General features: G+C 39.0%; 2 protein-coding genes across 5 annotated transcripts in view; one reads left to right on the forward strand and one right to left on the reverse strand.

The window, feature by feature from the left end:
* Positions 1 to 927: 927 nt before the first annotated feature.
* ARV1 (ARV1 homolog, fatty acid homeostasis modulator) lies at positions 928 to 19,822 on the reverse strand. Its single transcript, XM_054822690.1, has 5 exons — positions 19,670 to 19,822; positions 11,328 to 11,447; positions 9,514 to 9,667; positions 8,061 to 8,285; positions 928 to 7,578 (listed from the first exon to the last, which is right to left on the reverse strand). Exons 1-5 carry the CDS (start codon positions 19,766 to 19,768, stop codon positions 7,472 to 7,474), a joined length of 705 nt encoding a protein of 234 aa, XP_054678665.1. The 5' UTR covers positions 19,769 to 19,822; the 3' UTR covers positions 928 to 7,471.
* Positions 19,823 to 20,013: 191 nt separating this feature from the next.
* TTC13 (tetratricopeptide repeat domain 13) overlaps positions 20,014 to 27,318 on the forward strand; it is a 41,340-nt gene continuing 34,035 nt past the window's right edge. For all 4 annotated transcript variants that reach the window (XM_054822663.1, XM_054822664.1, XM_054822665.1 and 1 more), the window contains exons 1-4: positions 20,014 to 20,242; positions 23,773 to 23,867; positions 24,161 to 24,236; positions 27,076 to 27,146. In XM_054822663.1, the coding sequence (XP_054678638.1) occupies positions 20,017 to 20,242; positions 23,773 to 23,867; positions 24,161 to 24,236; positions 27,076 to 27,146 (468 nt within the window). In that variant the 5' untranslated portion in view covers positions 20,014 to 20,016. The remainder of the gene's footprint in view (positions 20,243 to 23,772; positions 23,868 to 24,160; positions 24,237 to 27,075; positions 27,147 to 27,318) is intronic.

The following is a 27,318-nucleotide window of genomic DNA, read 5'->3' on the forward strand; positions in this document are numbered from 1 at the left end:
GACTAGAATATCAAGCCACTGTCTTCACCATGGATTCTTCAAGTAAAATCTTGCGTTTTCAGAAAATCGTATTGCTTGAATAAACGGTCATAGCTGAAAAACAAACGGGCATCAAACTGCCGCTGCACGCAGTGAGAGCTGACAGGTCTCCTCATGTAGGAAAGGCGGCCGAGCTTTGGTCTCTCAGAGCCAGGATCTCTGCCCGCCAGTGAGAACATCTGTCAAGAGTGCTCATCCAGCCCAACGGCTGGAGGAAGGACCAGATGACCTCCGAGTTAATTTCTAGCCCCATCTGATTCTGTGAAAACAAAACTGTTCCCATCGGGGGTGGCAGAAGCAGCTGCCAGCTCAGGACAAAGAGCTGAGCCCTCCAGCGCAGCTGCTGCGAGGAGTTTAGAGGAGCCAGCGCTTTTTGGTCTCATGGCGTGAAATCACAGACGGCACCTTCCAGCCTGCATTAGAGTGAGGAAGGATCTGCACGCGAGGCCTTCCTGTTTTGCTGTCCTCTATCAGGACGTGTCGTAGAGGATTAAAAACACCTCTCTCAACTATCTCAGCATTCCTGCAGCTGAATTAGATTAGCATCACTACAATGGCATTTTTTTTAAGTGAAAGCAGATGAGTAACAATGAGGGAAGGGACACACGATCTGTACATGTTTCTGATGCTGTTTTATCAGGGACATGACTTTTTTTTTTTTAACTGATATAATCTGTCCTATGCATAATAGTCAAACTATTGTGAGGATAAGGTGCCTTTCTCCCAGGTGGCCTTTCCTTTCAGCGTAGGACGTTTACATGATTAGAAGCTGCATAATTTCATACATAGATAAGGCAGAAAATGCGCACGCTGTAAGAATAGGATTGACTTCCCCCCCCCTCTCTCTCTCCATCTACACAGACACACGATGTAGATAAATTGCACAATTCAATTGAGCAGGAAAGTTTTTTGGGAAAAATCCACTTAAAATGAAAGAAGTCTAAAATAAAGTTTGAAAAGCTGCAAGTTTTAATACAAACTAAGTCTTGTCATGTGGTTATGTAAAGAAATGTATGCCTACCATTGTGTAGCAAAGTTAATTTGCTTTTCCAACGGAAAGGTTTTGAATAATCTGTCCAACTTTGCTGAAAATAATCTTCACTAATCAGCACTGTCTTATTTTCATTTTGTTCTCTCCCAGGATGGAATGAGTAAGAGATGGATTGTGTTTTCCCTGCTGTGCAACCCACCTGCCATTTCCACACTACTAAGTAGGAAAAATGTCCTCATAGGGAAACAGATTCCTGTTGTTGAGAAAAAAAGATGATAAGCAGTATGCTCAAAGTGATACATTCACTTTTGCTCCCTATCCTGCAAAGTTCAAGCCATTTCTCCTGGTGCTGGTATGTGGCACTTTACTATGCAGTGGATGCTCTCGATGGAGAATGTTTTCTTCCTAGTTATTATGGCACTTCTGTTGGCTTTTGATTTCTGGTGATCAAAAGAACGCTGTAGTCCTACTGAGACAGAGACGCTATCTCTGCTGTAGCCAAGACATGATACATCAGTGGCTTTGAAGGTTAGAACCAAAGCTTTATGCTGGCAGTGAAGTGAGAGACCAAAGAAGGGATCAAAGTTTAGGAGTGATGCATGTGTGACGGCATCAGATGGGCTATAGCATGCATGGCAGGGAATCACTATAAAGGTAACACCCACAGATGCTTACAGAGTGAATTAGCAGTTCTGAGAAGAGAATGCAAGGTGAGTAGAAGAGCTTCTGTGTTCTTGAGATTTTGTTTTCTTGTTTAAATTTGTGCAATGTTACTGGATTCATTTACTGAAAAGATACCAGAAATTTTTACGCAAGACCTACCTGAGCTTTCTACCTCAAAGCCTCCAACTGTCAAATAAGATACCTTAGTTTTCCTTTCAGATAGCTGAAAGTAAGATCAGCTAATGTGCCAGCTCCCTCCCTTCCACATTTTTTTTAATCTAATTTCAGATTTATTTTGGCACATAGCAGCTGCGGTAACTTAAAATTCACAATAAGGGATTCATGATTTGCTATATATACCCCTGAAAGTTTTCAGATATGTAAATTACAGAACTGTATGCCAGCAAGGGTCAGAATTAAAGTTTCCCTTAACATAACAGAGACGACTTCTTTAAACGCGTCACCTTCAATATTCACATTCTCTGGCTCCTGGCATGTCTGTTTCAGTGTCTGACATCATGGTGTTGACTGACTCCCAACAACCTGCAGCTGAGAGGACTTAATGCTTTTCATCTTTTTAAACAGACATGAACAAATTAATCCTCCCTCAAACCCTGTGATGGTGGAGGTACAATCATTTTATGGAGCCACGTATATGACTTGCTCAAGGTCACGGTGGTAGTCGGTGCTATAGCTAGGATTAGCATTCAGGTCCCCACCCCTCTGCTCAGATAACAATGGCAGGCACTTCTGTGCGGCTTATGGCCATCAGTTCTTTTGCCTAAAAATGTACTCAGAATTACAGTTAGAGATTATAAAACAAATATGAGGGTCATCTGGATTTATTTCTGCAGCAGCCAGTACACGTACAAATTGTATGAGTTCACACACTTACGCTACTATGTAGAGGAATTTGAACCACATTTTTACCCAAGACAAACCAACCCCAAACAATATCTATTATCTTAAATGAGTAACAGTTAAAACATCGTATCATTGGCAGTATTTCCTAGCTGCTTTGTGGACCTGCCATTTATTTATACAAGGCTCAAAGAAGAGCTTTACAAATTTAGGACAGCAGCTCATGCTTAGAAAAAAGATTTTACAAAGCTCCTCATGTTCAGATCTTCTTTCTAGCCACCTCAGTAATATAGTAAGCATTACCGGAAAGACTAAGAAGGTCAGAACAGCGTTATAAGAGGCAGGAGAGAAAACAGGCATCTCTTTATATGCACTTTCCTACAAATTCTAACTGCAGTAACCTGGGTTTCAAATTAATTCAGCAACAAAATCCCTATTGATTTTTAGCAGTGGAAGAATGCATTCACTATGTCTTTTACCACATGGATTTTCTCTGAGCTCAGTGAGGCTACTCAGAATAATCCCAGCTTGCAGGACTGTTTACGTCTTAAACAAAGAGATGCTGTGCTAAAATAATTTGCATTTTATAGCTTTCATGGTGCATATCTTGATTTGACCTTGATACCAAGTCACCAAAACAAGCATTTTCTGACCTGTTTTTCACCACTAACTTCACTCTAACATTCCTCCAAACTGGAAATGAATGTTAATTTTAAAAGCTTGAATTCGTGATTTTACAATACAAAAATTAATCAAAGAACACATACTTCTATGTTCCTTCCAGTTTTGGAAACAATAGTGCTTTGCTTTTTAACTCCAGATGGCACTGTGGTGCTTAACACTACCCAGTTGGGGGAGAGCTGATGGATTGCAAAAGCATGCGAGCTCCTGAAAAACAATGGCTTTCTTGTTTTATGAGAAATCAGCTGCAAATAGTTTTTCAGTGCAGATGTTCTATTTTACTTTCAGTTCAGTGTAGACTGGGCTAACAAATGGCAGTTTATATGCCTGAGATTCGACTTGTTGTGGAAGAAAGGACTCGCTTGTCTGTACTTGTACGAGGTCACAAGGGTAGCAGCCCTTGCCTCCACCAGCAAAACCTAATGCAACACACACTATTGCAGAATAAAGGGAGAAGCTTTACTGTTGTACAGCTCTTCCTACTCACAGCAATTAATTCTATCTCTGTACAATTGGTAACTCTACTTATAAAAGTGTATTTTCAAGGACGGAGTGCAAACCACTGAAATAATGAGGTTATTGGTAACTTTTCTAGGGAAACCCATACACTTTACTGTTTGGAAGCCATCCTTTGCCATTTCATGTTATCTCTTAGATTATTACAAAAGTGTATACAATAAATAATATTCTTTCTTCATGTTCATCCTTTGAAAATTTAGGAGTAGGATGTTCATATATTTGCTTAATCATACACTCATACTCATCTATGCTGCATCTTTTTTCTTACATACCAATTTTTCTTGAGATTCGATCCCCTTAGTTTTTATAGTCTTCTTAATTTTGTATAAGTCTGCCTGACACATACATTCTTTTAACCCTTCCTAGCTTATAATCTAATTCTCCGTTTTTGTATAGAGTAATGTCTAAACACTCACTTCTTAGCTGACCTACGGACCCAGTTAAAGTTCCCAGCTCCCACTGCGCAATCACTAAACAGTTGCTCAACCCAAGTCAGAATAACATCTGTTTCTTCTGAATAACTTTCTTCTGTGCATTTCATCCAACAGAATTCTGGAATTTGCTCAATAGGCCCGTGAATTTCCCATAGGCCATGATATCCCTTTTAATTCCAAGCAAAACTCCAAGAGTTTACGTGGGTTCATTTGCAGGCCGTTACATTTTTGACCCAAGTAAATCCTTTTCCATAAATTAATGAAGAAACTGAAGATATATAGAAAGGGCAGGCTATTTGTCATACATCTTCCAGCACAGATGACTATTTCATTACAAAGAGTTTATCAAAACAGAAGAGCTCAAAAGACAAAAAAGAATAAAAATGAGCAAGAGATGACTGTTTTAAAGAGGCAGGAACTTAAAATAGGCTAGGTTCTCTCTGAAGCACCATATGGAATCCTTTTCCAAAGGCATCAAAAATACGTACACACCTGCCCACACACACACAGGGCACCCTCAAGTTCCCCCTATGAAATAGTAGGGTATTTGTCATGTTAGTTCTGGAAAAGGAGTAGCCATAAAATCACACAAGGCAGAATGTCCTACATTACTAGACAGTAATGATGCCTCTGAAGACTGAAAACGTGTACACCACCTGCTTTCGTTCCACAGCTCTGTAGCTCTTAATTTTTTCTCCATCCTCAAAGTTGCATAAGGACAGTAGTGGCTCCTGATAGCATTACAGAGTGCGTAACTGATATGTTATTGGCATATATGGCACAACAGATAAGTGTTTCTTCTTTTGGAATGTGTTCATGTCCATTCTAGGTCTTCTGAATAAAACTCAGAAACTGTCTTGAAATATATATTATTTTTTAATTAAAAAAACCTGTTCCCAAACAAAACTTATATACATTGTATTTACAATTTTGTTGCTGACTACATAATATTTACAGTACATGTAATGAAAAATCTTTCCCTTGCATTAGTCACAGTTAAATATGCTCCAATCAGCCTTTAGACTGAAAACAGTGCCAGAGCAGACAAGGGAAAAAGTTCTGAAAAAAAATTAATCTTTTGTGTATAACCATGACACATAAGATTAATAATAATTAAAAAAAAATCTAACTTAAGAGGCACAAACCAAAGCACTGTTGTTACATCATTAGAAAAACAAAATTGGCAGTAGAAAGAATGTACATTTCCTGAAGAGGGAGGGACATGGAGAGTGGTGAGAAACTTTATCAGTGACAATGCTAAGGTTGTAGTAAGATGAACAGAGAGCTGAGTAAAAGCCAAATGACAGCTATAATAACAAACAGGGTTTGGCTCAGCAGGCACCAGCATTTTCCTAGTGCGTATTCTTCTGTCATCCTCTCTGAAGCAGCACAACTTCATTCCCTCTTAAACTTAAGGCAGGAGGTGAAGGAGGAAAATGAAAGCAGGCCACACCAGCATCCCTGAAGCTTTTCAAAAAGATCTACTGCTTTTTCCCTTTGCACCTTCTCAACCTGCAGCCTCTGTTGCAACGCTGCATGCTGGTGTGGGAGAAAGATGAGCACTACTCAAAGCACGTTGGGCAACATACTGTTTTTAAAAAAGCTTTTTGGGGGTGGAGTATCTCCCCAAATCTAATTATGTAAAGCAAATCATGTTCTAGGTACCGTGTTAGTAAAGCTGCTGCTCAGCCAGTGAGCAACTGCACACCTACACTCAATTGTCTGGCCACTAATTCACACCAGTAGGAAGTGGATCCCTCTTACACCTTCACAACTATGTGCTTGCTGGGGCAGTTGCAGTGTTAAACTGTCTCATGTACTTAAACAAGGTTGCAATTTGGGGTTTTTTTTTGTCTTCTCCAGCCACACCGTTACACATTCAGTAAGATGTCAAATGTAACACAAATGGCATGAGTGGTGTCTGCCTCTGACCTATTAAAACAGAATCAGCAATCATTTATTTTTCTGACCGAATAACTTACCCTGGCATGGGCAGCTGCATCAGACAAACATGTCTGATGTCTTCTGTGGTCATAATCTAGACTCTCAACCTGTTTGGAATTAACTTGAAGATGTTGAAAAATGTTATTTGATGCCATTTTGAAAAACACAGATGGGAGCCTGCATCTGAGGAAAATGAAGAATGGAAGTAGCACCTGTAGATAGTACAGACTTCCAGAACTGAGGCAGGAGAATTAAACATTGGATGGAATGTCATGGAAACTGGTCTGCACAAAAGAAGTAGGTTTGTGTCCTAATTACTGTCTTGTGGAAACCAATTCTGCCAGGTCCTTTGTGGGCCATCTACCCCTCTCTTTGCCTGCTGGGGAAAAAGGTCCAGAACTTCTCTAAATGTTTCTTCACTAATTTATGCCTAAACATGTTTGGGTTTGGAGGGGAGGGAGGGGTGTTTTTTGGTTTATGTCTTTTTTGAACAAGTACTACTCTATTGCTGAGCAGACTTATCCTTTACTTTTTGCTTCTGCTAATCCTGCTGCCGGATGAGGGCTGGGTGCAGGGGATGTGGCTTAATATTAAATGCAGAAGCAGCAGTATCCCAACCAACCTTGTATGCTGGGGATCAGTGTCCTTTCACTCTCTTTTCAGCGTTCAAAACAAAGCAGCAGTGTTTATGAGATCACATAAAATTTCAAGCCAGTTAAAACTATAGTTCCTAGAGATTACTCTATAACTAGATATTTTATTATTTTAGATTGTTACATAATAATTCCAGAGAATGCAACTTAGTTTTCCCACTGTAGGTTTACTCTGCAATACTTGCCTTTTCTCTAATAATCTGTTTGCACATGTTCACTTCTCTCTTTGAAAATCTGCTTTTGCAGAAATATCAGTTTGGGCTTTTACATTTTTCTGCTGACTCTCTTCTTTCCTCTGAAGGGAACAATACATCCTCCTCTTTCTGTCAAAATGCACTGATTGGTAGCAGTGGTGAACTTTTTTTAGTGTACCTTTTTTGTTACAGCCATAGCCATGCAGCCAGATTTACAGAGCTATTAGGATAGTAACATAATCATATTTTTATGGGAAAACAAACAAGCTGAGGCAGAGATTTTATGGCTCACCGCATTAAATAGCCAAACTTCTGAAGCTTCTCATTTTAACTCATCCTAAAACTGCCTACACTCACCACTAATGCAAGTTATTGTTATCTATCACCTTCTTTATCACTGTGAAAATAGTGTCTTTGGAGCCTGCTGGCAGAGATCATTCTTAGAAAATGATCATCATATTGTTGGTATTTCTTCAGATATGGGCTGATGTTTCAAACATCCCATCCCATTTTCTGGAACAAGCAGACAACACCATTTTCCAAAATTAATCCAAAGATGATGGCCAACCAAGGGAGCATTCGGTTCAAGTTCAATGTAACTGCAAAAGAAAACAGAACAAACTTATCACCATTTCAGAAGATCATAGAAACCATGTGAGAATTCGTATTAATTTGTATGTACAAGAAATCACAAAAATTTGTTAAAGTCTGCATTTCAAATCCATGCATAAATTCAACATGAAATTTTCATTTTGCAGATGCACAAAGAATTCTACTTTGTTTCAATGATCCACAATGAGTTGTCTCAAATTCTAACTGATGGATCTGATAGATATAATACAGCATACACAAAGAAATGATGGTGAGATAAGAGGTGCTTTTTCTTTCTTTATTAAAGCAGTTTGTTTCATTCACTTTCTATTGAAGTCTAAATAACACAGTTTTCAGCCAGAGCTATTTCACTCACATAACTGATACTGATTAAAAATATAAACAGCAATAATAATGACTTCTATAACAGCTGCATTCTCTCACACACATTCTATACAAATAATGTAGTAATAAAAAAGCAAAACCATACCTCTAATTGCCTGAGAGTTTGATATCAAGACAAACACTTTTATAAACGCAAGGCACAAAGGTGTGTAGTCATGTTCCCAAATAACAGCTGGAATTAGCAAAAGCTTTCCATAGCTGGACAACAGCAGTGCTTTGAGAAGTAAAATGAAGTCAGACTTTGTTTTCAGCATCTCAGGTCTCATCCACCATAAGGTAAGAAAAATGCCAAGCAAAAATGAAGTTTGTTCTAAGAGAAAATAAGAGAAGTTAGAGAGAACCAAGTGCCAAAATCAAGTCCTTTTTTTTGATGAATTTCAGCGAAATGATGTGTCCCAAATGTAACTGAGCCACTGCTATGTAAAAGACATAAGCAAACATGAACATGTCCTCCATCTCCTGTGTTCATTGATGACATTCAAAATAATTCTATCACAGAATTCTGTCTGTAGGATTGTCATACTCCTAATTTCGCACACCGTATAGCACAGGAAGTTTAGCATATGACCTTCCTTTACTTTTCCTTTTTAACAAAAGGAGAGGGGTTTTTTCAACTGTCTGTTACCCTGTAAAACAAAATCAATACTTGTCTCTCTTGAAAAGGTTACCAGCAAAGAATCCTTTCAATCCAGCATAAGAAAGAACACTAAGGCGAAAATATCATTGAGCTATTAGACTTTTTTTGACACCGCATCCCTATGTAACGCTGGTATTAATGCAGATGTCAAAAAACTCTCACGACAACTGTAATAGATGAATTACTACTGAAAAATGAGTTCCAACATTGTTATTTACCTGTTACGGAAGCCTCCTTAGAGCAACACTAGACAATAAATGACTGAACTTAAACTCTGAATGTCTAAGGGAAATACTAGTTTTAGTCTGTGGGCTTGATTTAAACACTATCACCAGAAGAAATATGAGAATAAAAATATCAACCAAAATAAAACAAAAACCTTCCCCTGCCTTCAAATTTAGTCTTGCAGCACAGAAGTAATTACTCTTTATCAGTGATGACACTGCTCTGTATCTTTGTGTATTCATGTAAAAAAACCCCACAAACCAGATACAGCTTTTCGTGATTACTGTTTAGTTCTCTAAGGATGATCCTTACTGTTGCATCACCTTAACGAATAATAATCCTTGGAGTCAACATGAAATAGGGAATAAGGCTGAACTCTACGTTGGTCTTCAAAACTATGTAAATGGATTCCAACAAAGGTTTCTGAATATTGCCACTTTTCAGTGTTTTGGTATCTAATGCTATCGTATCAGCCTGAACTGTAATCAGGATCAAAATATGCATTTGCATTAAATGCTGGCAAATGAGAGACTACGTGTATAATCAATTTACCATACTGGATAGGACGTGACATCCATTCTGTACTAATTTTTGCAATACAGGCTTGATGAAAGACTCATGAAGTTACTCAATGCTTAAAGAGTAAATAGTTACATGAACTAATCATCAATCTTACCTAAAGAAGCTATACCAAACATTCTATAAAAATCCCATTCCTTGGCATATCTGATTAAGTCATCAGGATCTGTATTTTGGCTTGAATCCTGTAGTTGCAACCACCTGAGATAAGCCTCACAAAGCAAACAAAATATGCCAAGCTTCCCATGAATCTGGTAAATGAAAGAATAAAAAAAGCATTAGTATTAAATCAGCATAAATTAAAGTATTAGTATTAAACTGGTATTTAAAATACATTTCTACATCTCCATACAAACAAGCTCTGTAGGTTTATTACTTTTGTTTAGTAATATAAGCAAATTACTTCTGTTGAGCCATTAGTTTAGCACATCATCCTTTTAACAGAAATTAACATGATATGCCAATTAGAGAAGGTAGAAAACAGTATGAACAGCTCCATACAGAAGAAAGCATGTAACTGTAGTTTATAAAGCCTGCTCTAAACTTTTTTTTTTTCAGTTGGGAAGGGTGTTTCAGTTAGGAATATAAAACCAAAATTGTTCCAGGGCTAGCAGATTTCTACTATCAAAAATTTTAGTTTCAGGGCAACTATTCCCTTCAGTGAACTGGTTTAAATAGCCTAGTTTCTGTTTTTCCCTGGGACAATCTCCATTAGAAGAAACCACTAGTGTAGTTATACCAAAAACATTTCTTAATTTAGGTAAGGGTGAAGAACCAAAAATAAATGGAGCAATATAACTAAACAAAAATTAAAAGTATCTTCTGAAGTGACTGCAAGAATGTCATGAGAGTCCATAGTTAGCATGTTTCCCCATTAAACAGTCTGTAAGCCAGAGCGTATGTGGGGTGAATTCTGACTGTATACAGATTTAAATAAACAATGCAATTTCTGTGCGGGGATTCTACTTTTTCCATTAGAGAGTAGTTGTGCCAACTGCACACGCATGCAGACGCTAAGCCAGTTTAAAAATTCAACTCGATTTATTTCAATAGACAAAATTTCAACAGATGGAATAATTCTTCCAGAAGCCTCACGGAAAACATTGTTACCAGTCTCCAGAAGCACTGAATTAACTAAAAACCTTTAGTCAGATTTATGCTTGAAAGATGAGGTGAGTATATCTACCTACATTGCTTAACAGCAGGGACTGGCCAAGAGATATCAACATGAACACAGCAGACACTTATGCTTTGATAGTTTGCTCTAGATTGGCTTCCCTCTCCTGGGAAATCAATACTTAAAGTAAAAATATGCAACTCTGTCAGAAAAGCTACTCCTCTATGCTCCGGCTGGGCCAGCACAACTAAGTTAAGTTCACTCCGTAACACTGCATCAACAACACTTCATGTAAAAGCCACTATCTTTCGCTATAGTTTTGAGGACATGGTTCATTACTCAGGAGGAAACTCGTGAGAAATTAGTACAGTAGGTTTAGTTGGCATAGTATTGTTAATATGGCATGCTATATTACTATAGCTCATTTCAAAAAGAACTGTTTCCAACAGAAATTTAAGTTGGAAATGAACTTCAAATTACATCTTTCTCTTCCAATGAGTCCGTTTAGGACTCTCTTTAACATGTAGAATGACTGCTGTATTTGCTGGTATTGTGGTATTGCTACTGGGGAGACAGTAACTTTTTTAGTAACAGCTGGAATTTGAGATTTCATGTGTTCTATTCATGATATTAGACCCTTAACCTGTTGGAGAACAAAACTGATTCAGCTTGATGGAACCTGTGGAAGGGCAGAAGAACAGCTCCTAAAATGTTACAACTATTGCAATCAATTTACCAAACCTAAATATATCTTTAGCCAAAAAAAGTCACAGGGTAGCGGTGTAGCAACTTACATTTATCTTTGTATTGAAAAGAATGTGCCTGTATGCTTGTGCTTTACATAAAACAGCATTAATCAAGATGATAACAGGATCATACTCAATGTATTTGTCCACAGGTTTCTGGCAGGATTTCTGAAAGTTACAAAATAACAAGAATTAGGAGAAAGAAAAAAAAAAAGAGAAAGAAAGCAAGTGTTTATGAAATACTCCTCTACGCTTAGCACAACCGCAGAAATCGAAAGTAGCTATTCAATTCTTATTAGTCTTTCCTTAATCCATTCAGAAAAATTGCTTCCTCTCCTTGACACTACAGTTGACACAAGGATTTCCCTTACAGAACAGAAAGATACATTATCAATTTTTACAGGCTTCAAATTAACACAGATAATAAACTATGCAAGGATGTACTTAGTTATCATTTTATGTCCTACGGATGCAAAAAACCCAAGCTGCCTTCCCAACACTGAAGAAACGCACCAGTATTTTGTTAAAGGTTACCTGATCACGGCCTGTCTACTTGGTATTTTGGGATTTTTGGAGGTATTTTTTGGAAAGAAAATTAATTCCTTTTATCACTCCCTTTTAAAAGACATGCTTTATCCTCCTATCCTACCTTTTTCCTCCTTTCAAGGAAAAAAGTAAATGTTTTTTCCTGTTGCATTGGTCTTCCATACTGGTAAGTAGTCCAGATGTTCCAATTCGTTTTCCATTATTGAACAAACACCAATATATTTAGAATACTGATAATGTAGTTTTCACACACAGATGCAGCCAAAGAGTTGGAAGTTGCTACTCAACGGTGGTAAGACACTAGACCATTACTCCTCCAACACATCTGCTGGTTCCTGCTGTGCCTACTAGAGAGGTTATTTCACCCAGACCATTGGGAACTGCTTGTCATCAACCCCCTCCAGATTTATTGACTCACCTGCATGGGTGATCACCCTTTGACTTGAGTTAAATGAGAAGGGGTAACAAAAGGCTATTATACTAACTGTGAACGGGAGGGTTAAACAAGTCTTACAAAAGGCTCATCTAGCGGACCTGAGGGGGAAATAACTTCTAGCAGAGAGCTGAGGAGCAGCAGCAGGAGATCACAGCAACCTTTTCAGCTCAAACCAGTGCACTTGCAGAAGAGTGCTCGTCCACAGGTCAGCTTTCTCCTGCTGCCCATCCTCTACTTTAGCAACTTGTTTCCTCCAACCTGTCCTCAGCTAATCCCACTCCCGGGGGCCTTCACGTTAGCTGCCATGCTCAGAGTACAACAGTCATAGAAACGATCTCTATTTCCATTTTAATGAGTGCACTGCCAGAACAGAAATCTAGGCACACAGCTTTCTGAAATTATGGAACAGTCAAAAACGCAGCATTAGACAGAACATACCTACAGACAAACTCCCAGGAAAGAATAAAAAAGGGGTTTTTTTCAATTTTATAGGGATTCCTTGTGTCCAAATTTAACTTTGCCTTGTTATTTACCAGATTTATTATGGGAGAATTTAAGAAGCAAAATTTCACTAGCAAACTGACTTGAAAATCCAATATCCATATCAAGAAATGCGTAACAAATCAAACAAATGCATAAGTTGAATAGAGTGTCTAAGGAATGTTCCTACTACTAATCAGTGTTTCTTGGTCCAGCTCAAGAAAAAAACCCAACAAACTCGCTTGGATTAGAACAGAAAATACTGTGTATGACAGTACACAAGTTAGAGGTAATGAATTCAAAAATTGACTTAATCAACAGTTTGATAAGTCTAAAATTAAACAGAGATAGAAGAAAGGATGTAATTAACAGAGGACCCCAGCTACAGCATTTAATAGAGTGAAAAAGAAATTGTACCTATAATTAAAGGCAGTGTCTTGCTTCATTTCTTTCTACAGGGAAATCATGAACATGTTATTTTTTTCAGCTGTACTACTAAAACATCTGACACTAACCTTAAATGCCTAGGAAGGAAACTTGTGACTAGCGCCTGACTTCAGCAAAATCAATGCTAGCAAGGGTTAATGCCGTTTAAGTACACACAGATTTGACTGGATAGCTTCTCCTAGTTAAAGTGATGTAACTTCACGGACATTGCTAATCACTAACACTTTCAGAGAAGATCAGTATGAGCAGCTCAGCTATGGAGAAATGCTTGTGGGCTTACTTTTAAGACGTTTGTTAGGCAATTTAGAGTGAACGACAATACTGATGCTCATGTCTCACTCCCCAGCGCAGCTCTGCACAGCTCTAGCCAGCAATCTGTTCAGCATGACTGGAGAAGGCACATCTTTAACAAAATGGAGCTTTTCCAATCTTCTTTGGGCTTTCTTGAACTATCATTAACCAGTTCTAAAATGACAGAAAGAAGTAACTGGATTTCTCTATGGTTTTAACCAGTTTTTAATTTCTTTCTTAAATATGTAACTAACGTCAGAAATAGGAAATAACTGGTATCTTTCCTTGAAAAAATAGACATTACTTTGATTAAAAGGTACTTTCAGATTCTGTTGCAGAAGAGAAAGCTTGACACCACAAATTCTGTTTACGTTTCTTATTCTAAAATGCTAAATTTAAGGAACATGACAAATGTTTGATACTGACACACAGAAGTCCAATAGATATTGTAAAAAATCCTAAAAAATATCCTAAAAATGGTGTTGAATGTATTTCAATATTCTAATGAATTTTAATGGGTATTAGCTTAGGAATTGTTTGACTAGACAAATATTTAGGAATATTTAACTATTATTTAGGAACAATCAGCAAAGGCAGCTTTAAGAAAAAAAGAAATCTTCAAAAGCTAGTACAACCATGTTCTTCACAGTGTAGTGTATCAGATTCTTTCTGATCAAAGCAATCCAAAACAGTTAAGGAAAGTAACATGTTTTAACATCTCAGTTGTATTACATAAGACAAAAGAAGTACTGAATTGTTAACTCTGACTACATGTTTATCAGCCTTTTACAAAACATTACACAAAAGACATACTACCTCTTCTTTGTTCATCAAAGGTACTCAACTCCGAACACAGTTCACAAACATATGCCAAATACAATACAGTGTGCAAATATGTGAGGAAATACCTACTATCACTGAAGGGCAAAGTTCCTCAAGTATATGAGCACGACTTTTTAAGAGTGCTCTCTCCAACATTAAAACATAACTGAATTTTTAAGTGAAAGTATTTTGGGATAAGGGTGGTGGAAGGGAAAAATGTTCTTGAAGAGTAAGCCATAGGATACTACAGAAAATAAAAATATACATTGAATAACCAGGCTTCATCCTTAACTAAAAATAACATGAAAACCACACCAGGAATACGTTTGCAAATCGCTGGATATTAGAAACACCAGTGAAACAGTCTCATTTTAGTATTCCTTTCTCCAGGGATTAGATTTTGGCAAAATTAAACTACCATTTTTTGCTAGACTACATAATACAGCAAATTTAAACAACATTTACATAGCTTCAACCTGAACATAGGTTCATTTATATAGGTTCATAGGGCAAACTAACACAGACCCATCATCTCACGAGAGCACCCTTAATCCCAGTTGCACCCTTAAACAATAAAATGTAATTAGCTGTACTGCTTTCAGGAATGCGTTCTTTATTAGGCATGTGGCTAAGTGTCATAATAAGCTGTAAAACCAAACAGCCCAGTTTCAGATGCATTCCATTTCGGAAAAAATGAAACTAAAAATATTTTTTTGTAATTTTTCTTATATGATATGTTTTTCAGTAGAGAGTTTGTCTGTAGAATGAGTTATGTAAGAAAAATAACATACTTTATTTTACAGGATGATCTTTGTACTCTTGACAGATTCTTTACCTTACCACATAAATGATTTGCATTCAAAGCATTTAAAGTCTCCCTGCCTTGCTGCAATAAAAAAGCTTTTCAATTATTTTTTAATTGCAGAAAAGCTAAATGAAGTGTGCACTGCTCGGGCAATTTGGCCGCCTTATTACAAAACACAAGGGGGATCCTGACTGAGCTCTACATATTGCAATGAATAATTTCTTTCCCTTTGCTAGGGTCTGGAACAATTAACATTTTTGAAACTTTATTTTTAAACACAATAAGATGTGTGTAATTTAAAACGAAATTTTGAAAAATTGCAGGTTTTTCCTTCTATTTTGGAATAAGTCAAGTTTGCTAATTTCCTTTCATATTCATTGCACTTTTACTGCAGAATTTATTCCAGGTTAGCTGAATGTGTTTTTTTCCCCCCTATAGCATTAATACTGTAGCTGGCACTGTTATCTGAAGAGTATTTTTTGTTACTGTTGTTAATGGTTGGTTCATAATCTATTCAGTGAAGATTCGATGTATTACTTACAGATCATTTAAGTTTTAAGGATCTCAAAGTAATTAACAAAAATCTCCTCTATAAAGAACCACCTAGGCTTACTTTCACCATTACTTCTGGTTCGGAACAGGGAAAACGTCAGGATGTTCACAGCACAGGATTAGAACCAGACCCATGAGTTGCAAAGCAACCACAAGAAGTCCCCTTCGTTGGAGGCAATCCTAATACGCCTGCACGCTCTCTCATACACACACACCCCGCCACTCCCAGTTATCACATTGAAGAAAAAACATTGAACAGGTCTCCCTGAGGAGGTGAATTTCCTCAGAAATTTATTATCTGTTTTTGAGTACCATTAAGTTCTTTCTAAGGAACAATAGTCCACCTGTCTCTTGTAATGGCATTAGTATTTGCCTCTGGAAAAAAATCCATTCTTCTCTTCAACAGATTAATAACAAAATACAAAATCATGGTATTTTGCTTAGGCATTCAAATTTAAATCTTCTGCCTGAAAATCAGGCCCAGATCAGGTTAAACACATCATAAAAACAAATGTAGGATTAGACAGAAGATGCTGTTGGGAGAACTTAGCTTCTTCAACCTCAAGATGATGTTTCGAAATTTGTTGAATGAGAAGAAACATCCTGAGAATGGCAAAGACCTTTTAGATGTAGATTTATTAATTTATCAAGGATAACTTTAAACTAGCACAGGGCAAGTCTGTAGGTCAATATAAAATGGTGATGATCTTGGCAATGCTCTACTTGTTCCTGATTTTCTGGGGCCAAAATAAGAAAAGAAACCCTGTATGTAATGTATTATATGGAATAAATGTTGAGTTGTTTTGGTTTTTTTCTTCCTTAATGTGTCAGTCAGTATTTTCATGTACCACTTGAAAATAGGAATGAAACAAAAGTATCCCCAAGCTTTTTAAACAAACAAACAAACAATTATCTTTGAGTATCACTATACACTCTTTCTATGTACTTTTTCTCCCTTATGCTACAAAGGAGTTGCAGTACTTGATGCTCTAATTCCACAAAGACAGATGAAAACTGTTCTCAGGCTGAGTGGTCACACCTTCTAATATCACCTCAGACCTCAAGTTTTTCTTAAACACTTTCAGCTTTTCGTAAGTTTTGAGAGGCCTACACTCTAAGTTTTATAAATATCTAATATAAATTATGTTTCACACTGGTAAGTGGGATCTTTTTATTCTCTAAAGTGGAAAAAATTTCTAAGCTATGATATTTTCAGGTTAAGATGATTCTGACAAATTCATTATAACACTGAAAGTTTGTGAAGGGTATCGAATCACATTCTGTACTTGACTATATTTGTTGCCAGTAGTGTGATGCTGACCAACTTTTCAGGTCTCTGGCCAGAGCACAGTATTGCCTGCATGGAGCAGAATGTCTGCAGAGGGTTAGTGCAGTGACAAAACTATTCTTCCAGATTAAAAGGAAAAAGTAAACCAAGAATTGCCCGGTTAGAACCATGAGCTCCTGGTAGCTGGAGAAGACAGCAATGCTTTCCTGCAATACACAGATAAAGCAGAATTCAGATCAGTTCAATTGAAAGAATCTTTTGATCTTGGAAATCTTCTAACATTCTCATCTTCACTTTATAAACCATGAGCTATGTGTTTCTTATTAACGTGCATCATATTGCCTGTTCCTCATGTGGACAGCTCCTACTCTCAGTAGTTCCTGGGTGGCTAGAAATGAAGAGAAAGGGTTAGAGATGATATGACATGGCACCACATAAGAGCAACTAGGACTAAGACTGAAACTGAACCATGATAAACCATAACATAGACAGAGGAAACAGACTGGTAGGAGTAAGTGAAAAATGGTACAGATCTGGACCTGCGTGAAGAAAGGTGGACAGAATTCCAACTTGCTAGGAAAATGTGTTTCTTTCTTTACTCTTTCTTTTACTTTATTCTTTACTCTTTTTGTAAGAGTTTGGCATTTGCGATGAACACAGCAACTGGGACTTAAGGCTTTGATTCTACATGGGATGTCACAGCTCCAGAAGACCAGGATCATAAGTCCTCAAATGGTTAAATGCTAAGAGAAACAGGTGCCATCTATTGGCTCCCAGTTTGCCTTAGAGATTATCATAGCCAAATTAATAACCGTAATTGACGACCTGGGTTTACAAGATGTGTTAAATCTTATGTGATATGGCTGCAAGCTTAAGCTTTATGCTTGTCCCTTTGTATCCAACTTGTCCTTGATTTCAAAGATGAGTTTGAAGCTCCACATGAAAGGGCTCCAAAGAAAACCATTTACATTTTTATCATGTACCAATGACGAATTTTGACTATGTGATTTGACTATCAATGATTTTACATAGTTCATATTCACTACTGAACATGATATGTTATACTAACACAAAAAAGCAACTAAAATTATTTTTTCTTTGCAGTGTGCATGTCTAAAGCCAGCAGAAATCAATCTCTATTACTGTGTTGTCTTTTACCTAAGAAAATTGCTGGTATCTTCAGTTTTCAAAATATCTGCAGAGATTTTTGTGTACATTTTCAACTGGTTTATGCTCTACAGCAACAAGTCATTCTAACTGATTGCTGGGCTGAGAAAAGAGAAGGATGTGAGTCAGCTCTTTCTACTACCATCAGTAATTTGTACACATCTTGTTTTCATAGCCTCTTGTTGATAACAGAAGCAGAGATCTAACACGTATATCCTTCAGCTTGAGCTAACCACTCTTTCTGCAAATATAAATTAGCCACAGACCATTATGACCTGGTTGCCTACGATCTCTATTTTTGATCTAAGAATTGTTTGAATGACTCAAAGCTATAAAGTCATAAAGGAATTCAGCACAAGTTGCATACAATGCCTTCTGGTCATATGTTACATTTTTAGCTTCATGGTTAGTAACTGAATCCACCTTCTAACAGCATTCTCAAAACGCCAAGGGCTACAAAACTGGGGGAAACAACCACAAAGGAAGTTTGAATGATATACAACTAATTCCTTAGAAAATATCCAACAATTGGTTCGAACACAAGGTTTTCCAATTTTATAGGGAGCAGACAGGATGTTGTGAAACACAATCACAGATAAAATCAAAGGCCTAGTCAAGACATATTTGTAGATCCCTGCATTCCAAAATTCTATTTTTTTTTCCCACACACTGAAATATAGGGTGCTAAGTGATCCAATTTTTTACACACTACAAAAAATATAAGTCAAAACTAACCACTGGAGACAAGTCTACATAAACCCTATCAAAAATTGAAAACGGTAATTTAGAAACAGTTGAAAACACTGCTTACAAAGGTAAATTTCTTTTTGCCGTGGCTGCAAAATCTCTGAGAAAACACAGAAGATGCTGAAAGAGAAGAAAGTTATTTTAAGATTGTGAAAACACTATGGGGAAAAACAAATTAACTCAGTGAGAGGCAGAGTGGGAAGGGAGAGCAATAAACAGCCTAGAACACGCTGGTACCATTTTGGAAAGCACAGCCACTGTAGCTGGGTCAGTAATGCACAAGTCCTTGCGCGTGCGCTGAATAACCACCAGTCAAAACCCGACATTTAAGTCCAACTGTTTGCCAGCTTCACTGAAGTCGTCTAACCCCGGAGACGCACTCGGATCTGCCTTTCAGGCAGCGAAACACACAGAGCGCAGCGCCAGGCCTCCCGCAGCGCCCGGTACCGGCGCGCACACGCCAACCGGGACAGCGCTACCACGCAGGTGCCCTCGAGGGACCGGCAGCAATGGCGGCGGGAAGCACCGCAAACAGCAAGCCTACACCCGGCCGGATCCAGGGAAAACGGCCAACCCACGAAGAAACGCGCCCCGTGGACCAAGGCCCGAGCCCGGCAGCAGGGGAAGCTTCCGCCGCGCGGGGAGTCTGGCCAGGCGGGAACGGCACCACGTGCCGCCGCCTGCTGACGTCGAAGCCTCCCGTTTGCGCCCTTCCCCGCCGCTACCCCTCCCCTCCGGCCTCCCTCGCCCACTGCCCGGCCGCCCCGTCCCCGCCGCGCTCGCAGGCCGCCGCCGCCACCCCGACTCACGCAGATAGAGATACGGAGCACGCCGCGCTGGTAGTCCCTGTACAGCTCCGCTGCCTCCCTGTTGCACTCGATGCAGCGGTAGGCGCCAAGCGCCGCCATGGCACGCGAGAGCACGCCCCGGCCTGTCAGCGCTTCAAACTGCCTCGCTTCCGCGTTCGGGGGCAGAGCCTGGCCTGTCCCGCGCCGCGGCGCATTCCGGGAGTTGTAGTTTTCTGCTGCCGCCATCGCCCAGGCCGCGCCGGCGCGAAACTCCATGTCCCAGGAGTCAGCGCGGTGGCGCCCTCCTCCCTGTCCGTCCCGTGGGAGGGGCGGTGGGGCGCCCTCTGTCCCCGGCCGAGGGGGAAGCGATGCGCATGCGTTCTGAGAAGATGGCACCTGCCGTCGGCTCCGGGGCCGTGAGGGGGCTGTGGGTGTCGCTGGCTGTACTGGCTCTGGCTCGGGTCGGGCTGGCCTTGACCGAGCAGTATCCGGCCTTGTCCCTGCTGAAGCAGGAGCTGCACCGGCAGCGCCAGGGCCCGGCGGGGGGCTGCGCCTCGCCGGGGGAGTGGGGAGAGCAGTACTCGGCCGAGTGCGGTGAGTCGGGGGGGGCGTTGCCATGGTGACCACCCCCCAGCGCCGGGGCGGGGGTGAGGGTGCCGTTACACGGCGGTGCCGAGCCCATCGGCCCCGCGGAGCCCTGAGGCTGGGGGTGGTGGCGGGGGGCACCCACCGCTGCGCCCCCTCCCCTCGCCCCCGCTGAGGGAGCAGAAGAGGAAAGCGCGGCCGGGCCTCGGCTCGCACTGAGGCGCCTCGGGTGGCTGAGGGGACACCGGCCCGGGGCGGTGAGGGGTCCCGGCGGCGGGAGGACGGGCGGCTCGGCTGTACGCGTTGCTGCTGTTCAGCTGACTCATACCGAGGCATCGTCTGTGTAAGCTGCAGCCCCGAGTAGCAGCGCTGTGCCGTTGTGTAGTGCGGAGCAGAGACTGCCGCTGTGGCACTGAGCGGAGGAAAAGCTCTCACCCCTCTGACAGGTAAACCGTAGGGCCCGTAGTATCACCCAGGAGGATTCCTGTGGTCCCACTCACCCACCTGCCAAGTCCAGCTGCTGGACTCTGCGTGCTTTTTAATCCCTGCACTCTGTAGTACACAGACATGCCAACCCCTTGTGCTCATATTATGGAGTTGAATACAGCTTGATTCAGCTACAGCTACTTATATTTTGCTGGTGAACTGGATGCTTTTCTTTAGGAGCACCAAGTTCAGGTAGCAGATCTTCTGGTCTTTTTCATGTTAATTGACGGCATGTGATACAGGCACAGTTAAAACTATGTTATGTGCTTAAATATTTGTTACATTAGGATCATGTCACTTAAGTAATCTGTTATGATCTTTGATTGTGAGCATAGGGTGAGTGTGCTGTACAAAAATGCCAGTCTGAATCACAATGTATGTGTAATATAGATAAAATAATTTTATCAATTCAATGCAATATAGATACTCAATTATTTATATGAGAAAAACCAGTGATGTGTCATGGCTGCTTAAATGTCTGCAGGGTTGTTTGGGTTTTCTTCCACCTTATTTCATAAAGTCTGTGCTCGTATTAACAATTGCTGGAGTCCCTAAGGACAATATACAGCTAGTGTAATCCACTCAAAATTACAAACTTTTCTAGAAATAACTTGTTATGAGTTTCCCACAGCCACTTTTTTTTCCCCCTTCTGTATGTGTGCTTTTGTCATCACAGCTTAAAGTTCTTTGGTTAGTTTTTATCTATATTATCTGTGCTAAGTAGGTATTTTACATCAGCTGTTTTGGGGTTTTTTTTTAGGGTGGCTACAAGCCATAGTATGGAAACACTAAATCAGATGGTGAAAGTTATCTCAGGTGACCATTGCTCCAAATCATTCAAGCTTAAGCATAAAACCAAAAAGACTTTTACCTAGTGTTGAGATAAAATCTGTATACCATACAAGTTAATAAATGGCAAAGCATTTGATTACATCTCTTCTGTTACTAAGACATGAATGTTTGACTCAGGATACTCCTTCAGAGGTGTGTTTGGAAGATTAGATTTTGATTTAACGGTGGCTGTTCTTTTAAAGAGACCAATGTAATTGGGATTGATATAAGGAATTCTGGTTAAATCATCAGGTACCTCAGGTACTTTGCATACACTGATAATAAGATAGCCCTTAGTTACAGAACAGCATACTTACCCTGAATTAGCTGCATACCAGTTCACTCCTTGCTATTTAAATCCTGTGGCTAAATAAATTGCCAGTTGAAAATTTCCCTGAAGCTCTTAGTCTTTGTTGTAGTACAACTTACCCAGAAGCTGAGAATCTTTTTATCTCAAATAGTTTCTCCTGTAGCCTACTACAAGGTCCAGGATAATTGCTCTGGTTGGTGTTTCTCCTTTTTCATAAAGTTGTTAATGAGTCAGTGTGGTACAGGTTTGACTGCATCTAACTTGCAGACAGACAGATCCATTCTTTCGTGTGAGTAAAGCAGTTTGTTGCCCCAAGAACTGCAAGATTTGAAGGGTCCTTTTCCCCCTATAGCTTGTAACAGATAGGTTGTTCTTGTTCCCACCTTATTAATACATTCCTTCACTAGTTTCTTGCTGTTATGCAGAAAATTATTCTGGAGGTAGGCTGTGCCTGCACCTCTTTGGTTTGGTTTGTGAAGCAAAAATTGCTCAGTGAGTCCGCAGGGATGGCTCTGCACTGTCAGTGACTTAGGAGCACAAACACAGAACAACTAATGTGTTAATAATGCTGCCATAGCAGAGGAGGGTTTGGCCAGCATGAAGGGCAATGTTGAAACCTCTTAGTGCAATGCTTTTTCTGGAAACTATGGGTGGCAAGCCGCTGTTCTTACGGGACTTTCTGACTTTAAACTTTGACCTTCTGCTTTTTACCACCCTTGCTTCTGGTGTAAAACTTCTCCCACCAGTTAGTGTTTATGGCTCAACTTAGTTACAAGTTTCTATTTACAGGGAATGATTTTAGATGCTATTTTGACTTCTCTTTATAAGAAGACTGTTTCTTTTTCTCTTTTAGTGCTGTACTTGTGAGAAATGGGAAGTTAACTGACTGCAACCCATATGTAATCAAAATATAATAGCACTGCCTGTAAAAGTAAATTAGAAACACACACTGCCGCCCCACCTTCAAACTTCGCATCAAGCTTATATTTACAAACATTAGGGGATGTCATAAAATTTGGTATTTGTGAGGTAAAATCAAAGAGAGAATAATGTTTATTTGCTTTTTCTTGTTTACTCTTGAAATATTTCAAGTTAATAGAAGCTTTAAGTTCTAAAGATTTAAAAGCTAACAATTCTGTTGGGATAGCAGTTAAAGCACCATATAGGTGAAGTAGTCAGGCAGGTTTTGTTGATTATCGTTACTTGTTTGTTTCCTTTGTTAACCTTTTTCTCTGCTATGCCAACAAGCTGTGTTTGACTTTTCATAGATTTCAATCATCTTACACTTTTGTAATGGCCTTCTTAGCAATACACCTGTGATGATCTTTATATATGTTCAGTCAATTAGTTTACTATTCTGTCTGCTTTTTATACTCTTTCTACCTCTGTTTCCCAGACTTCAAGCAATAGCTGTTTCATTACCTCTGTATGGTCCGTTCCATTTATTTTCCTCTCAGGGATTGGAATGATAATTTTGTCTTTAATTTCTTGGGCCAGAGAACAGAATCATAATGCCTAATGGGGACACGTTTACCCCTAACTTTTCTTATTTACTCCCAGCTTCTTTCCTTTTTACCCCCTCCCTTTTTTTTAGTACCTTCTTTTTTTTCTTTTTTTTCCATGTATTTTTAGCCAAAAGCATAAGCAGAAGTAGTGATAAAACTAATTACATAAAAGCAATCATGTCAGCTATTGCTTCCCTTACTGTGTGGGTGTAGTGCTGTGTGCAGAAGGTACTTCATGAAAGTTCTGCCCTGTGGAGTGCCCAATGGGGAAGTGTTGTGGTTTAATCCTATCTCAGCTGAAACCAGGACAGGAAGCTGTTCAAATGAACATAAGGAAATGTAAGATGTGATAACAGAACATACATGTAACTCTGAGTTCCTAAAGGTATTTTCTCTCTTTCCTCCAGATTCATCATTTTTGCACTTCCATGAATCGGATTGTGACATAGGAGGGTCTTCATCTTGTGAATCTGTACTTTCTCTCAACACAGAAAAAATTCTGGTATGCTATCAAGAATATAATGTACAAAGCAATTTTTAATAATTATTGAAGTAGCAGGTGACTTTAGATACGTAACCAGTTAGAATGAAGTTCAGGCAAATAAGTACAAATAGAATCTATCAATCAGTAGATCGATAGGACTAGGAATGAACTTGTTTTCAGTTACCTGAAAGCAATTACATTAGTCTTAACTTTTTGATTTAAGGCATTCTCTTAAGGATTTAAGACACGGGTTTTCTATTAAATTCTTTACTGTTGTTTGCTGAACACTTAAAAACCATGATGTTTTACAGAGTCAAGCGAAGTTGCTTGCAGAGCAAAAACGATTTCCATTTGCCACTGATAATGACAACACAAATGAAGAATTGGGTAAGATGCCTTATATAAGGTTTGTGCAGGTGAATTATGTGCTAATTATTAGCACTGAATGTTTTGAAACTAAACTGATGTTTCCTTAGCAATGCATTAATTTTAAAGTGATCCCAATAAGCCTGAAAATACAGTGAGGTTTCTCTGGTCATACAAAGAAAATATGTGTATCTCTTCCTAAAAATCTTTTCTGCTTTGCTTACTAGAATTCTTCACCATGTCTGCTTAAGCAGGTGTTCAAAAAGCATTTTGACTAAATCCTGTTAAGCAGTCTCAGCTACTTTCTGCTTCCCTTTTTGTGTCATTATTGATGACCAAAACTGCTTGAACATCCAGAAAATGTTACCAATAGAATATGCTTTCTGTCAAGCATAGATCTTGGATCTGTCTTGCCCTCTCCATGCACTCTTGCCATCAATGCTTGTAGGCAGCAGGAAGGCCTTCTGAATTACATCCTTATACAGGCTGCTACTTGATGCTTTTTTTTCAAAGCACACTCAGTGCAGAAAATGGAGACATTTCAAATAGAACAACAGGAAATACTTTCCTCAAAGGACTTGAGGAAGGAGTTACTTGTACTGCTTCTCCAAACTGGTATCCTTTATAGGAAGTGAAGGTATTATGAGGCAGCAAAGAGATTGTTGAGGATGTATGTCAAGGAAGGTAGCAGACTGCCTTTTATATAAGAGCAAAGGGAGACTTTATTCATAAGTTGTCTAATGAAATTAAAACAATTGAGTAATTTTTGCTGACATAATTTCTGCCTTCACAGATTTATCCAGGAAAATTTGGGGGCTTAATCTATTTTCATATTCTTAGCATAGCTAACTATGTTCATAGAGTCCTGCAGGGGATACCGACCTTCCATCCAGCAGAAAATATTTGATGCTTTTAGAATCTGCTCTGTAGACTTGGAAGGCTATGCCAGAATGTCCCTATCCTCATGTTTGGCCTGTAGGCTGGCACCTACCTACCCACTTTATTTCAAGTATGTCCTGGTGTGAGAAGCCTGGGTCCTTCTTGTTTGTGCGTGTGGCTTTTAACTGTTCTGAGGAAGTGTGAAATGTATGGGGCATTCTGAAGCAATGTTGGTACCCAAATACTTGAGCTAATGGACCTTTGTTAACTCTTAGATTTTTCAGAATAAAGTACGTACTTGTATTTTTGTAGTATTTAATTAAAGATGGAAAGATTAATCTAGGAGATGAAATTTAAAAAGAAGCTGATACTGTATCAGCTACTAGCTGTCAACCACTTGCCATGGTTTTACAAACATACTCTATGACCTCCTGCGTTTTGCCAAGAGTCTTGGGTAAACAAAATAAACTCATTATCCGCAAGACAATGAGCCTTCATTTTCTTGCTTCCTCCACTTTTTTCCTAAATACTGGCATGGTTGAGTTGATTTTATTTTATGTGCCAGCTGTTCTGTATTCTGGGATTGGAACTGTAAAGATGATACTAAGAACTGCGTAGTCTTGGAGGAGAATGATATGAGGAAAATTCAAGAGGTCTTTAACCTGTCCTTCGCTGTCAATTTTCTTTCGTTTTTTGGTAATGCTGTGTGTCTCTACCAGGTGAAGCTTTTTATGTATTGAGAGAAAAGTTTATATTGCATACAAATGCTTCCTTCTGCTTAATAGGAATGCTCCAAGAATGAGGCAAGCTCAGGATTAAATACACTTCTTATTTCTCTTTCATATAATTTTTTTCCTCCTTTAATGAACAGTGCTTAGTGACACTGCCAAAACAATGTGGCTCTGCCTACACGAAAGATAAGTGTCCGTGTTCTATTAAAAATACCTTTGTTCTGACTGGCTTATTTGTCTTTTCTCATATTTGAGTAAATAACTAAGCTGATAGGCATCTCTTCCATTCTGTTTGGATGACTGCTGAAACTAATTAGAAATATGGGGAAAGGTGAATTCCCACTCCTAGTTCCACTGTTAGCCATTCATGCAAACTACCTGGGGAAAAGTTGTACTTCAACTTTCATAGCTCTGGTCTGCAAGATACTTGGGTTTTGTAGGCAGTGTAGACAGAGCTTAGTCCTGTGTGAGGTCAAAACATGCCAAATCAAACAATTGTGAGATATTCAGCTGTCAGAACTGAACTTCAGTCATGCAAGCACAACTGCAGCTTTCCAGTCTTGTGACTTGACTGTATTTTTATATCTTGTGGAGATTACAGAACATATTTCTAAAACAGTGGTCTGTTTCTTTTCCAAACACTTGGCTTCTACTCTGAAGTGGGGGGATATGCAAGAACTTCAAAGCTTTTCATAATGTTAACATGGGTAAAGATTCTGTAGTTTTTCAATCTCATTTTTATAAATAATGGGATCACTTTTGTTGAGGTTTTTCTAGATAATTCAAATGAAGGAAAAACTTACTGTGAGGTAAAGTTTAGCAAAATATGTACAAACGAGTACAATCAGATGTTCTCTAAAGTAATTAAAAAAAGTTACCCAGTGTTAGCCAAACTCACTTATAACTGCAAAGCTTCTAGGGCTACTAAATGGGATCATGGTACCTATCCCGGTCATAAGTACTTTAGAGCAAACATGGACACTTTCTTGAACAATTTGTAAAAAGGAGAGAAAAAATCCTAAACAAACCACAAAACAGCTCTGATGAGCACAGTATGAATTGAATAATTGAGTGTTAGGTAATGGTTGAGGGAAGTCATTTCAGTGGCAGTTCAGAAATAATTTGACTACTTCAATCTTCAGTGCAATGTAGGAACTTATATTAAATACAACCAAATTGTAAAATGTATTAAAAAGAGATCACATGGGGGTTTTTTTCTGTTTTATTTACATTTGTAATTTTTTTGTTAGCAATTGCTTACGTGTTGATTGGCAACAGCTTGTATGATGAAGCCATACGACATTTTTCAACAATGCTGCAGGTGAGTTTTCTCTTTGGACCCCTAAAAAATCACTTTATAAAGTGGATTTTATCCATTACAACATATGGCTTTTATTAAAACAAAGATTCAGTTAGGGATTTTAAAATGACAGTAATTATTCTATAAGAGTAATTATTCTCTTATGTGTTAATTTTTTTCCATCCAAACTTAA

Source organism: Grus americana, chromosome 3 (genome assembly GCF_028858705.1).
Source record: "Grus americana isolate bGruAme1 chromosome 3, bGruAme1.mat, whole genome shotgun sequence".
In the NCBI taxonomy this organism is placed as follows: Eukaryota; Metazoa; Chordata; class Aves; order Gruiformes; family Gruidae; genus Grus; species Grus americana.